Source organism: Canis lupus, chromosome 22 (assembly GCF_011100685.1).
Source record: "Canis lupus familiaris isolate Mischka breed German Shepherd chromosome 22, alternate assembly UU_Cfam_GSD_1.0, whole genome shotgun sequence".
In the NCBI taxonomy this organism is placed as follows: domain Eukaryota; kingdom Metazoa; phylum Chordata; class Mammalia; order Carnivora; family Canidae; genus Canis; species Canis lupus.
The window spans coordinates 51,152,503-51,165,952 of NC_049243.1; the positions used below are offsets into that span (position 1 = coordinate 51,152,503).

At 36.6% G+C, this 13,450-nt stretch overlaps 1 protein-coding gene across 1 annotated transcript in view; it reads right to left on the reverse strand.

The window, feature by feature from the left end:
* The window catches only part of NALCN (sodium leak channel, non-selective), a 321,940-nt gene that overhangs the window by 167,855 nt on the left and 140,635 nt on the right, over positions 1-13,450 (reverse strand). Inside the window, 1 exon segment of the mRNA XM_038569986.1 lies at positions 12,403-12,534. Coding sequence (XP_038425914.1) covers positions 12,403-12,534 — 132 coding nt within the window.

A 13,450-nucleotide genomic window follows, 5' to 3' on the forward strand; every position in this document is an offset into this window, starting at 1 on the left:
CTCCAAGGTAAGAGTCACTTGGGGTGGTGCTACCCCTATTGGGGCTGCTTAAGTACTGCCAGGCTTGTGGCACTGCTTTGGATGGGTTCCAGCCAATGGTGTACTGAAGGGGCAGATCTGCAGGAAAACTTATGGATGGGACATGCTGTTAGCATATTAGGTGGAGAATGTTTTCCCCATTCTGGTTCCCACAGTGTCTTGGCTAGGGGGTAGGGGAGGGAAATTGCACCTGTCATCTCTTTTATTCTTGAAGTCTCCCAAGGACCTTTGCTCCTCTAGCACATGCTCTATGATTAATAAACAAATCTCCCTTCCATAAACTCAGTTGCTTTTCAAATTGCTGCTTCTATGCTGTATCTCCCTGGGGCTGTTTTTGTGCTGTCTCTTTAAGGGTGGGGACTCAGTTTCCTATTGTCCTCTAAGCTCTCCCAGAGCAAAACCTGCTGGTTTTTAAAGTTCCAGGTTTTAAGCCCCAGTGATTGTAAGAACTCCTGAAATTACACCCCTCTGGTTTTCTTTTCTTTTTTTTTTTTTTTAAAGATTTTATTTATTATTTATTCATGAGAGAGAGAGAGAGAGAGAGAGAGAGAGACGGGCAGAAGGAGAAGCAGGCTCCATGCAGGGAGCCCAACGTGGGACTCGATCCCGGGACTCCAGGATTGCGCCCTGGGCTGAAGGCAGGTGCCAAACCGCTGAGCCACCCAGGGATCCCCCCCCGCCCTGGTTTTCAAAGTTAAATTATGGGGATTTGTTTTCCTTATGTGAGCTTCCTGTACCTCTGGTGTCTGGCATGAAGACACTTTCTCCACGCTCAGGCATCCCTCCCTCCCATGAACAGTCCCTCAGATTCATTTAGCTCTCTGCCCTTCCTACTGTCTTCAATGTGACTTCTTCTCTCCATTTAGTTGTGGAGAGCCTGTTCTGCTAGTCTTCTGGTTGTTTTCTGGATTATTTACACTGATGTGGGTGTTACCTACTCGTATCTGTGGGACAAGCTGAGCTTAGAGTCCTCCTACTCTGCCATCTTTACCCAGAAGTCTTCAGTGTTTATTTAATTCGACATTTTCTTTACTGATTTAATGAAGGGTACTACTTCCTTGATAGGGAATCATCAGGGGAAAATGATTAAGCATTTCACTACTTCTAAAACAAGACTACACCAACTATCTTTATGTAATATTGGTATTTTATTGGGCTTTTATATGTACACATACATTTTCAAAGCTGGCATTATTGGAGCAAAAGACAGTTTTGCATGTTTTAAATTTTAGGCAATATTAAGGGATTACTTTCAAGATATTATAGTAAGTTTTTTGCCTTCTAGCAAGGTAGGAAAGGGTTTCTTGTCCTAAATCTGTACTACCACCAGATGTAATCAAACTTAATCAAACCTTTACTTATCTGTTCATATATGTATTGATCATTTAGATTTTTCTTTTAATACAATTTTCCTGTTCATAACCTTGCCAATTTTCTATGGTGGCATTTTATCTTTCTTATCAGTTTTCAGAGCTGCTGATATTAAGGACATTAATCTTTGTCTGCTATATGAACTGCAAATATTTTTTTCCCTAGTCAATAGTTTGATTTTTAAATTTGGTGGCATTAGCTCTACAAGTACTTTAGATTTTATATGGTCACATATTTCTATCTTTATCTTTTCAAATTTTTTCTTTACCTTTTAAAACAAAATAGGACTTTAGAAGGACTACTACCGAGTAGTTCTATCCAAAACCACAGTTTTTCTATTTATTTTGGACTATGTTCTTTAATAAAAATTTCCCCCATTAAGATGTTATTGTTTGCTTGTGAAATTTATTTCTATGAATTTATTATCATGATAACTAATGTAAATGCATTTTTAAATTTTTTTTATTTTATTTTTTTTACCATTTCTGCCTAGTTAGTTCCAGTGGAGAAAAAAGCTATCGATTTATCTATATTGATTTTCTATAACCGCCTTACTAGATTCTTCTAATTCTAATATTTTAAATAATACCTCCTGAGTTTTATAGAAATATGTATATTTCATCTGCAAATGAAGATAAGATTTTTAAAGACTTATTTTGGCATTAATTGTATTAATTCATTAGCTATAATGCTGCATCTGTATTGTGATACTCACTTCTGATTAAGTGGCAGTAAGAAGGATCCATAATTTACTCCTATTTTCAAAGGAAGTTTTCCAGCATTCATGTATAATGGTTGCAATGGGTTTTGGTAATTAATTGCTACCATGTTTAAGGACATTCTTCTTCTTCCTATTCTACTTACAGGATTTTAGCTCTTAATTCATTGAGGCAATGAAATATATCACAAGGGTCTTTGATGTTGACCATTTATATATTCCTGGGAATAAGTCTTTAGATGGTAATGCTAACCTGCTGGATTTTGTTGAATAGCATGTTATTTATACTATTTGTAGTAATTGTCATATATGAAATTGGTCTATAATTTTACTTGTACTACCATTATCAGCTTTTGATTAAGCTTATGCTAGCTTTCTCAAACTTACTGTGGAGTTTTCCACCTTTTGCATGATCTGCAATTTCTTAAATAAGAATCATCTTATCTTTGGGATGCCTGGGTGGCTCATGGCTGAATGTCTGCCTTTGGCTCAGGGCGTGATCCTAGGGTCCTGGAATCCAGTCCTGCATTAGGCTCCCTGTGAGGAGCCTGCCTCTCCCTCTGCCTTTGCCTCTTTCTCTCTCTCACGAATAAATACATTAAAAAGGAATGTTTTTTAACCATTAAAAAAAGGAATTATCTCATCTTTGAGAGTAGGTACAATCCATGGGAAATCCAACCCCATGTGAGGGCAGGCTTGTGTTGACACATTTTCAGTAAATCTTACTCTTTATCTATCCATCTGTAGTCAAAGTCAAGACTGAAGCTTTCCTCATCATATTCTTCTGAGAGTGGACTTTTTCCTTCTTTCATTGAAGTACAGACCTTAGGTGTCCTATGTGATGCAGGGGTCTCTGTCCTGGCACCTCACCTTCACAGCCTCTTTTATCTTGATTATAGCTCTTAAAATGGAAAGTTTTATGTGACAAATGTTCTCAGGTAGCTGTAGTGTTAGTGCCTACCTCATATTCTGCACTCATATCACATTTAACTTTTGTCCTTGAGAATATTCCTTAATCTTTTGCATGTTCTGCTAAGCATTTTAAAGTGTTTTAATATTTTAGGTGTCACTTTTACTTGTTTCATTGAGAGATGATTTTCAGTCACCTTTTGGGGCCATCCTGTATGTGTTTCCTATGATCAATATATTTGAGTTTGTGTTTAAGCATAATCAGATTTCTATGTCATTTGAGAGGAAAATTCAACCTGTACATATTTAATGTACCATAATTAGATTTGGTCTTGGTTCCAGTTTTTTGTGTGTCATTGTTATTTCATCTTTTAATGTTTTCTTGTCTTTTCTGATGTGGTCGAACTGTTGTTGATTTCTCCTCCTTCCCTCCTCTCCCCACTAATTTCGACATTTTACTCTGCTTTTCTAATCCCCCAGTTCAATTCCCAATGGTCATAAATCAATCTATCCTTTTTTAAAATTATTGCATTGAAGTGGAATAGTAATAAGCTCCTCTCCCATACAAAGTTGCTTGCTCACCCATCCCTCACATACTTGCCATCTACAAATTTAGCAGCATGTTTATCTATTACCCCATGCTTCATGGGTGTCATGCCTCTTCTTAAATCCTGATTTTAAAAAGTTGTTTACACATTTACTTCTAGTTTCTTGAACCATAACTATCTGTTTTTCCCAAGGATTTTGTGTGACATTTTTATTGTCATCTTTCATTTGGATCTGACACCCATCTCTTTTCTTTCCTTGTCAGCCTCTATGTCTGCTTTTCCTTTGCTACTTCTCTAATATACTTACAATTAGCATACTTTGGAGTGGTTTGCTCAGATAAATATTACAGGTTGTATACTCTCTTAAACCTTCCCTATCCAAAATGCATTTTCCCCCAAATTTTTATTTTAATTCTAGTTAACATATAGTGTAATACTGATTTCAGGAGTAGAATTTAGTGATTCATCATTTACATATAACACCAAGTGCTCATCATATCAAGTGCCCTCCTTAACACCCATTACCCACCAAAATGCATTTTTAACATGGACATGACTATCCTGACTGCATACAGATTCTTTCCTCTCAATGGTCTGTGCATATATTGACTCATCGTTTTCTACCTTTTAATATTGTAGATGAACAGTATATTTATTTTGTTTTTGCAGATTATTTACGCCTGTTCAGAGGCTTAATAATTTTTTTTTATGCTTGTAACCAAGGAAGGTCACCAGGATATGCCTAGGAATGTACTTTTTTTTTTCATTTAATCTCTCTGAGATTTATTGTCTCCTTTCAATCTACTGATTTATGCTTTTCCTCAATTTAGAAACACTTCTCTCTCTCTCATTCATTATTACTTTTCTTCTATCCATTCTTTTTCCTTCAGGGCCTTGTATTGGTCACATCAGAGTGGCTAGTCTCTTTTGCTTTTTCCCCTCATGATTTCTGCCATTTCTTTGAGGTTTTCTTTCCCCACCTGATCTCCCATATTATCATTCTTTCTCAACAATAATCATCCCCTTTTTCAGTTCATTTTTTGAAAATTTTAACCAAAGCTTCAGAAAATTTGTTTTGTGCCTTAATTGCCTATGCTTGAGATATTAAAAACAAACAAACAAACAAACAAAACAAACCCTACTATATCTTCCATCAATTGTACTCGGTTGGGAAACTCTTGTACTCATTCATCTTCGTTTTCTGAGTTTCATCCTCAATTTCTGGGTCCCTTTGTAGGAGAATACTTTTTCTTTACTTATTTACCATTTTTATGGTAAGTGACCTATTAACTCAAGGTCTATCTGCTGGGCACCCACGGGAGGGAGCTGCTCCATGTCAAGGCTCCTCTTAGGCTGGTGAAATCCATTTCCAACTGCCTCTACCTAGAAGTAATTCAGCTTCTAGTAATGCTCCCTTCCTGGCTCATCAAGATCAGTGGGATTCTTTTGGTTTTCTCTGGACCACAAGCAACCACTGAGCAGGTGTAACTCCTTTGCAGGGTCAGCCCCAGACATCCAGGGGATCTAAATCTCTGCCATAGTCCTAACAAAGAGGCAAGTTTTCTCTAGCCCTGGCTTCTTAGTCCAGGTCTCATAACAATATGAAAGAAGTCCTCCAGACATTGGAGATCTCTGGAGTAACTGAAAACACAGATGGGTTCTAAAGGTCTAACCTGCAGCCTGACCTGGATGTCATATTAGCAGAGGGAGCAATGACAGGCACCTACACATCCATTTCTAGTCTTCACCTGTAGTTTCAAACTTGCATTCCAGAGGAAAGAATGAAATCCATATCAAAGTGTCTTTTTGTTTTTAAAGTTGGGAACTACTAATAAATACCTGAAATATATCCAAATAGATCATCAAATTATATATAAATACAACTAATTACTTTGCTAACTTTGCATCCGCTATCAAAAAGACAGATGGAATTATCTCTTTAAAGGATTATAATTCATGATTAAATATGCAGCTGGATCCATTTGCATTATTATTTGCTCAGTGGGAAAACCTATATGCTTTTCAAACCCTCTTATGGCCACTATAAAAGGATTTAGCAAACTGTTATGTGATTATATGTAAATACCATATTTCCACTCATATTCCTCCTGGAGTTTCTGATTCTAGTACTTGTGGGAAACAATACCTCATTTTTAACATAATTAATTACTAATTATAAGCTAATAGTCTAGTTCTCTGAGAAACTATAATCCCAAAGTGGTAAAATTTTATGAAAAATGTTATATATGGCAATATATGTAACTTACTTATCCTACGGGTTACTTTGGGGTAAGGAAGAACTATGTCAGGAATTAAAGTTGGGATTTAGGAAAATTAAATTAGCTTACTGCTCATCAGGTATTTTAGTGGAGGCTAGAAGGTTTAGTGCAGGATTTCAGTTTAGAAGGAGAGGAGAGGAGCAGTTAAGGGGGAAGCTAAAGCAACACTTCTCAGTGGGTGGCTCCAGCTTGTGTCAGCGAAATGAGCCTTGACAATAGCTGGACAGAGAGGAACTTGCCAGGGTTGTGCTGTTGGCCATACAAAAGGGAGAAGACCCCAGGGCTGCCTGCAGAACCTCAATACTTAGAAGGACTGCTCAGAAGAATCATCTGGAAATGTGTCCAGTCTTGGGCTTTCCACAAATCCCAGGCAGATGGCCTGGGAGTGCATGTGCCATTGCTGTGCTTCCTCGCGTCGCAGCCCGCCACATGGACAAGATGCCCTAGGATGTTTCCTCTGTCTCTCATCTTTGCAGCACATTATGCTATGTGTGAGTGCTTACAAGTTGAAACTCATCTTTTCAAGAGCAAAGATAAGATTTGTAAAGGGTTTTTTTTTTTGTTTTTTGTTTTTTGTTTTTTTAATTTGACAGAAAGAGAGAGTGCACAGAAGCATGGGGAATGGTAGACAGAGGGAGGAGAAGCAGACTCCCCCCTGAGCAGGGAGCCTGGCACAGGTCTTGATCCCAGGACCCCTAGATCATGACCTGAGCCAAAGGCAGAGGCTTAACTGACTGAGCCACCCAGGCGCCCTGAAGGCAAGATCTGTAAGTGTGATAAACTCTCCATAAATATTGTCACATTATTTGAAATAACTTGGAAACAGTACACAAATATTTCTCTCAAAATGTTCTCATTCATTTGGGGAATATAAATAATAGTGAAAGGGAATATAAGGGAAGGGAGAAGAAATGTGTGGGAAATTTCAGAAAGGGAGACAGAACCTAAAGACTCCTAACTCTGGGAAATGAACTAGGGGTGGTGGAAGGGGAGGAGGGCGGGGGGTGGGGGTGAATGGGTGACGGGCACTGAGGGGGGCACTTGATGGGATGAGCACTGGGTGTTATTCTGTATGTTGGTAAATTGAACACCAATAAAAAAAGAAATTTATTAAAAAAATTTTCCTATCAGTGTTTTCCAATCTTTTTTTTTTTTTTTTTAGATCACCCCCTCCTTCCCAACCAGGAGTCTTTTTAGATATTTTGTTCCTAACACCATGCCATATGGAATCTTAATACCAAAGATATTTTATATATCTGTTTATATACTTCACATATCTATTTCTACTCTATAAATAGAGCAAAAATTGGTTCTTAAGGAGGCAAAAAATCTTGAAATAGTAAGATTTTTTTTTTTGCCTCCCTAAGAACCAATTTTTACCCCTTTATAGGTGTTTTACTCCCTGTTGAAAATGCATACTTTATAGATGTATCTGGTTTAATGTCACCATAGCAAAGTTAAATATTTTCAGGAATGCAGGCTATAGGAGTTCTTCAAGCACTATATTCTATTATTTCTTTTCCACATTTTTAATTTTATAATAATACTTATGTCATTTAATATATACCATAACGTACTCTCTTGTCCTCAAGAAAATTACCAATAATGGAATATATATCTAAAAATTAAAGGAGGTATTCCAAAAAACAGTTTTAGATTTGTTTCCAGAAAAGCGCATCACTCGTGAAAATAATTTTTTAGAGTGCAAAGCATGAGAAATTAATTTAAAATGCTTGTTTTCTAAAAGAACTTGCAATTGGATTTGTGATGTGAACAGGTAAAACAGTAAGATGATTGCCAAATTTCTGACACTAAGGAGAAAAATAAGCAAATGGAAAATGACATGCATAATGTAAATATAACAATAGAAATCGTTCTGCCCTTTTAAATCAATGAATAATGTATGAACATTTATAGGTGACAAATTATAAATGAGCTGATTGTGCCATGCAGGTCTGAGAAGATAAAATGGTAGAAGTGCTGCCCAAATGTAGGAAAGATATTTGAAATGTATAATCCAAGATTTGTGTTGTGGTCTCTATCTCATATTTGCCAAGAAACACAATGGATATTATGAGAAAATGAATGCATATTTGTCACAAAAGAAGATCATAGTACAAAAGTCACAAGAAATCTAATTCAGGTAACCCTATTTTCCTAAATGAAATTCAGATTAAATTACACCAAAGTAAATGACTATCTGAACCACTCTAGAGGTGTCTGTAAATCACTTGTTCTTTATCTATACTGTACTGTCCATATTCTACATTAACAGCAAACCTTTGAAATGGATCACTGAATAGTTGAAAATGTCATTATTATATGATTTTTCACATAACACGGTACTGTCCAAGTCCTTTAGAAGAAAGGACTAAAAATGTTATTGTCAGAAAAAACTTATTTAATGAAAAATTTCCAAAAATGATATTAAACTTAATGATAATATGAAAGATTGCTGCTATGGTAAATGAGTCACTTTCTTAATTTGGTCGTTTCTTGTGATAATGAGGTGAAATATAGGTGTCAGATTTTGTTGGAAGTAAAATAAACGGGTCTTTCATTTAATTTCATTTTAGCAAATATCATAAAGCCAAATGTCTTCAGAGGGACACAGAAACTACTTTTCTAGAAAAGATGACTTTCTGAAAGATGGCAAACAGTCCAGACTTTACAAAGGCCTTTCTGCTTCAAACACACAGCTGTCATAGAAAAACAGGAAACCGAAGAGACATCCTAAAAAAGGTAAACCTCTCTCTTCACCAGAAATGCTGTTCTTCATTGCTTGCTTCATTGTGCTAGCTCTCCCATCAATTCGTGACTTTCTTAAAAGAGGAATTTTGTTGAAATTGTTAATCTTCTGTGCATAACACTGTGCTGATAAGTTTCTGTTAAACATACAGTCTTATGGGGATACACTTATATATTTATATATTTTTATATAATGGTAGAAAAGTACTGTTCAAGTTTTATTACTAAGAAAATGAGAGTATCTATTTTAACATATAATTATGTTCATTATAAAATTGATTTTATGTATAATATTAATGTATTATCTAAGATCAGAATTAAAAATTCTTTAAAAAGAAAGTAAATTTACCTTTTTATGTTTATACATAACCTAAAAAAGCAAAGAAATGTTTTTCCTTTTTCTTACTAATTTTAAATTTAGGTTCGTCCAGAGAAGCAAAACTGGTCTCCTTATACAACAGAAGCTAAGCAGCTTAATTTATGCTTAAAGGATGTGTTTTAGACTGCAAGTTGATTCTAATGGGTAGAGTGGTTTATTCTGAATTTTTGAAATTATCCTGGAATATGCGGGAACTCAAGAAATTACTTCTCTGAAAGCTCAGGGCTATTTGTGATCTATTTTTAAAATAAAGTTACTAAAATATTGTATTATGCTATTGCCTTAAATATTGAATCATTATAGCCCATACACTTGAATTTGTTATTACAGTTATTTTAAGAATTAAATGGGATAATGAAATCCTTTAAAAGTACTTGCAACATAATAGAATCTCCCCCAAATGGCAGCTATTATTGTTTAGTATTAGTCTATTTGAATTTAACATATAAAGATGTTAGTTGACATACTCTCTGTTTCTATAGTTTAACCCAAGGTTGAGCCCACTGCTTATTTTTGTAAATACAGTATTATTGGAACACCATCATTCTCAGCCCACACTCATTTTTGTACAACAGTGGTAGAGTTGAGTAGTTGAGACAAAAAGCCTGTGGCCTGAAAAGCCAACAATGTTTGTTAATCTGGTTCTCCAAGAAAAAGTTTGTTGACCCTGACTTAAAGCTCAAAATGTCCTTGTAAACTTTTAAAAAAGAGAGTATTTTATAAAAGAGTAAGTGTGATTAGAATAACTTAAGAATACTCATTTGGAACAAATTACCTGGATTCATTTACAAGTTTCTGATATACAGCAGTGATAATGCTATTGCATAAGGGCCAAATGTGCTTTGGGAAGCTCAGATACTCAAAATCAGTCAGTAGAAGTGAAATGAATTCTGAATGCTTCAGTAGTTCAAGAATAAAGCAATGTCCACATGGTTTTGAAAGTGAAGAAATTATCGCTACTTATTTTACTAAAATCAAATTTATTTTCAGTGTTTGGGAAGGAGCAATGATTTGTAGACACATAACAAATGTTAGATTCTGCTGTAGAATCCTGTCTGGTTGGCTTTTTGCTTTATTTTTTTAATTGTTTAATACTATACACAAAAAGCAAATGATAAGGATTTATCAACTACACCTGGATTCTCCTAAGGCATTTAGAGTATCAGCGAACTCTATAGTATTAAATTATTTGAAATTTTGTTGGCATTGCATGATCATAAGTTAGGTAACATACATAAACACAGTAAGAAAGAGATCAATTTTATATGTGAAAAAATTAGGTGAAATTTGCCAGAGGATTCTGTTTTCTGTGTTCCCAGTGGATGGCCCTGTGTTTATTCTACAGGACTGATTTAGTATCACTGAGTTCCCACCTTGGGCAGGGCTACAGAAGAAATGTTAATGTAATCTCCAATATCCAGGACTCCTTCACCAGCAGATACAACTCACTCCAGAGAGATTAGCATAATCCCAATCACCAATAGCCATTTCCGTTCTGATTTCCAGGCATTTTGTTATCAACCCTTTAACCTCTGGTCCTAATACTATAATTCTTCTGCCTTATGTATCTTCCTATCTCTCTCCACCCAGAGCCTTTAACTAATCTTGAGTCTGGTTCCATGTTAAGTAATTTCTTCTACATTCTCTTATTCCTATTCACTTAATCTTCCTCCTAAGTCCTTGCCTCAGCTGCTTCTGTTCCAAATGTATGGCTTCCACCACAGTCCTTTCCAGAAGATGATGCTCATGCTCCAGTTTCCTATATGGCCCATGTAGGATAGCACATGGATGAGGAAGAGATGCCCTACCCATTGCTCCTCAACACTCCTTTGAGGTATATTCCATCAGGGTTAGATGTCCTCTCACCTGACTCTCCCTGTGGCTGCCATCCCATTATGCAAGCATTAGAAATTCACCTGCAAATATCATTATTGGTCCATGTTTCCCTGTGTTTTTAATGACAATCTAATCTTTGTGTGCTAGATCTGCAGCAAAATTATACCCATTTTTCAAGTGTCAGGCTGGATATAATTTCTTCATGAGCTCCAGTCATTGGTACCCCACAGCATAAAACACTTATTGTTTACTATCTGTATTTCTTGCTAAACTGTAAGCTCCACATACCACGTAGCAATTAGGCAGCATCAAATCACGGTAAACGTTTAATATAATTGATATTTTGTTACAGGCAACAAACTTCTATGAAGAGGGGAATTCATAAGTGACTCCTTAAAACTTTCTTGTTAACATTCAATAGGTATATCCCATCAGTTCTTTTTCTAAAAAGTTTATGTGTGGGTGGATTGAATTTTTATGAACCAAATCCATTTTTAAATGTACTGGAGGAATTCTGGATATCTTAGAGAACTCAACTATATGGCAAATTGGATTTTTTACATGGAAGATGCTTTTATAATAAAAATAGTCAAATTACTGTTTTTCTGTTTTTTAAGTTTGTTTTTTCATATTTTGCGTTTCTTAAAGTGTCCTTCAGCTATATATGCTTACCTCACTTAAAAGAAAAATGGGTTTCTAAAGAGTTATATGTAAATAAGCTTTTCCATAAAAATGTCACCAGTGAATTCTGAGCTGTATTTTAGAAATAATTTTTCACAATTAAAAAAGTGGTCTCTAGATGTCATTAAATTATTTAAGAATCAGGGATACCTGGGTAGCTCAGTGGTTGAGCATCTGCCTCTGGCTCAGGGCATGATCCCAGGGTCCTGCATCGGGAGGGAGTCTGTTTCTCCCTCTGTCTATATCTGCCTATCTCTCTGTGTCTCTCATGAGTAATTAAAATCTTTTAAAAATATTTAAGAATCAACTATTAACAAAATGAGTCAATTGATAAGAAGTACTATTCCCAAACTCTAGTATGGTATGTAGGGTGCTAGAAGATGCTTGTTTAATCACTAAACCTACCTGCTCCTGACTTGGTATCTTTAGTGTAGGTGGTCACACCTCAGTTTCTAGTACAGAAATTATTGTGTTATCTGTTTCAATTTCCTTCCTGCCCTCTCCTTGGTATTACTGAGATGACTTCCTTATTTACAATCTTCTGAATCTGTGCTTGCTCATCCTTAGCAGGAAACAGACTAAACACAACTTGAGAAAGGAGAGAAAATGTGAGGTGGATAGGAAAATAACAAGCTCAAAAGAGTAAGAGCAGGGGCTGGGGGTGGGGGTTACCTTGGCAACATGACATGGTGGGGAAGTCACTCAGTCTGAGAGTTACGAAAATGAAGCAGGCAACACAGTGGCCAAAGAAACACTTCAGAAGTAGATAATGAATCAGCTTCAGTCAAAGTCAGGTAATTAAGCAATTGATATCAATTTTCATGTTTACAAAAGGCCCCATCTGAGGTTCACCTCTACCTTGAATGGTGATCTGCATCTGAGTGGGCTGCTTACCTCTGCAAGATAGAACTCATCGTACTGCCTTCTGAAGCTTTCTCCTTTGTGGTAGTTGCTTGCAGCCACTATCACATCCACAGTCACCATGCTCAGAATGAACATGTGGAAAACTGATGACCGCATCATTTGCTGAGGAGGCAAAACAGATAGACTCTTAACAAAAGCCACTGTGGGAAATTACCCCCATTTTATGGAGATGAAAACTGAGGCTCTGCGAAGTAAAATAACCTTCCCACTGTCACACAAATATTGCAGGTGGAGTTGCAATTTAACCCCAACACTACTGCCTACTCTGGGGTGAAATAATCAACCATCCAAAAATTGACTATTATTGTGATTGCTGACATGTATTCAATGCTTATGATGTTCCAGGCCATACTTTAAGTATGTTATTTATTTATCTTTTTTAATCTTCACCATAGCTCTACACAGCAGGATGTATTGCTCACTTTTTCCAGTGAGTTCAGAGATTAAGTCATTTGTCCAAGATCACACAGCAAGGACACAATAGAAGGAGGCTCCAGATCCAAGTCTGTTTAAAGTCCATTCTGGGATCCACCACCCATGGTGGGGTATACAATGTATAAAAGGAGAGAGAGTACAGGCTGAAGGCCTTGGGCAGCAAAAAAAGGAGAGAGAAGCTAACCTACTGAATGGACCTGAGCACATAACAACAAACCACGAAATCACATCCCTTGGTGCTAACTGCCCAGAGACTAGCACCATCACATGTTGAGGCCTTTTTTCTTCTCGGCACATAGGAGCACCCATCCTCACACTTGATCTGACCTGAGAATTCTTCAATTTTTGCAGTGAAAAGCACCTGACTAAAGCAGAACCTGGGGATGGGAAAAGAGAAACAGGGTTGCCTCTTCTGAGCTGCTGTCATATGCATCTACGCATGTAACTGCACATGGCCCTCAGTACCCGGCACTTATTAAGGATGTGGGCTCAGAGCCAAATTGCACGGAGTAGAGATTCCAACACATACAGATTCTGCAGTCCTGGGAAAGTTAGCTAAGCCTCTGTGAGCCTCCGTTTTCTC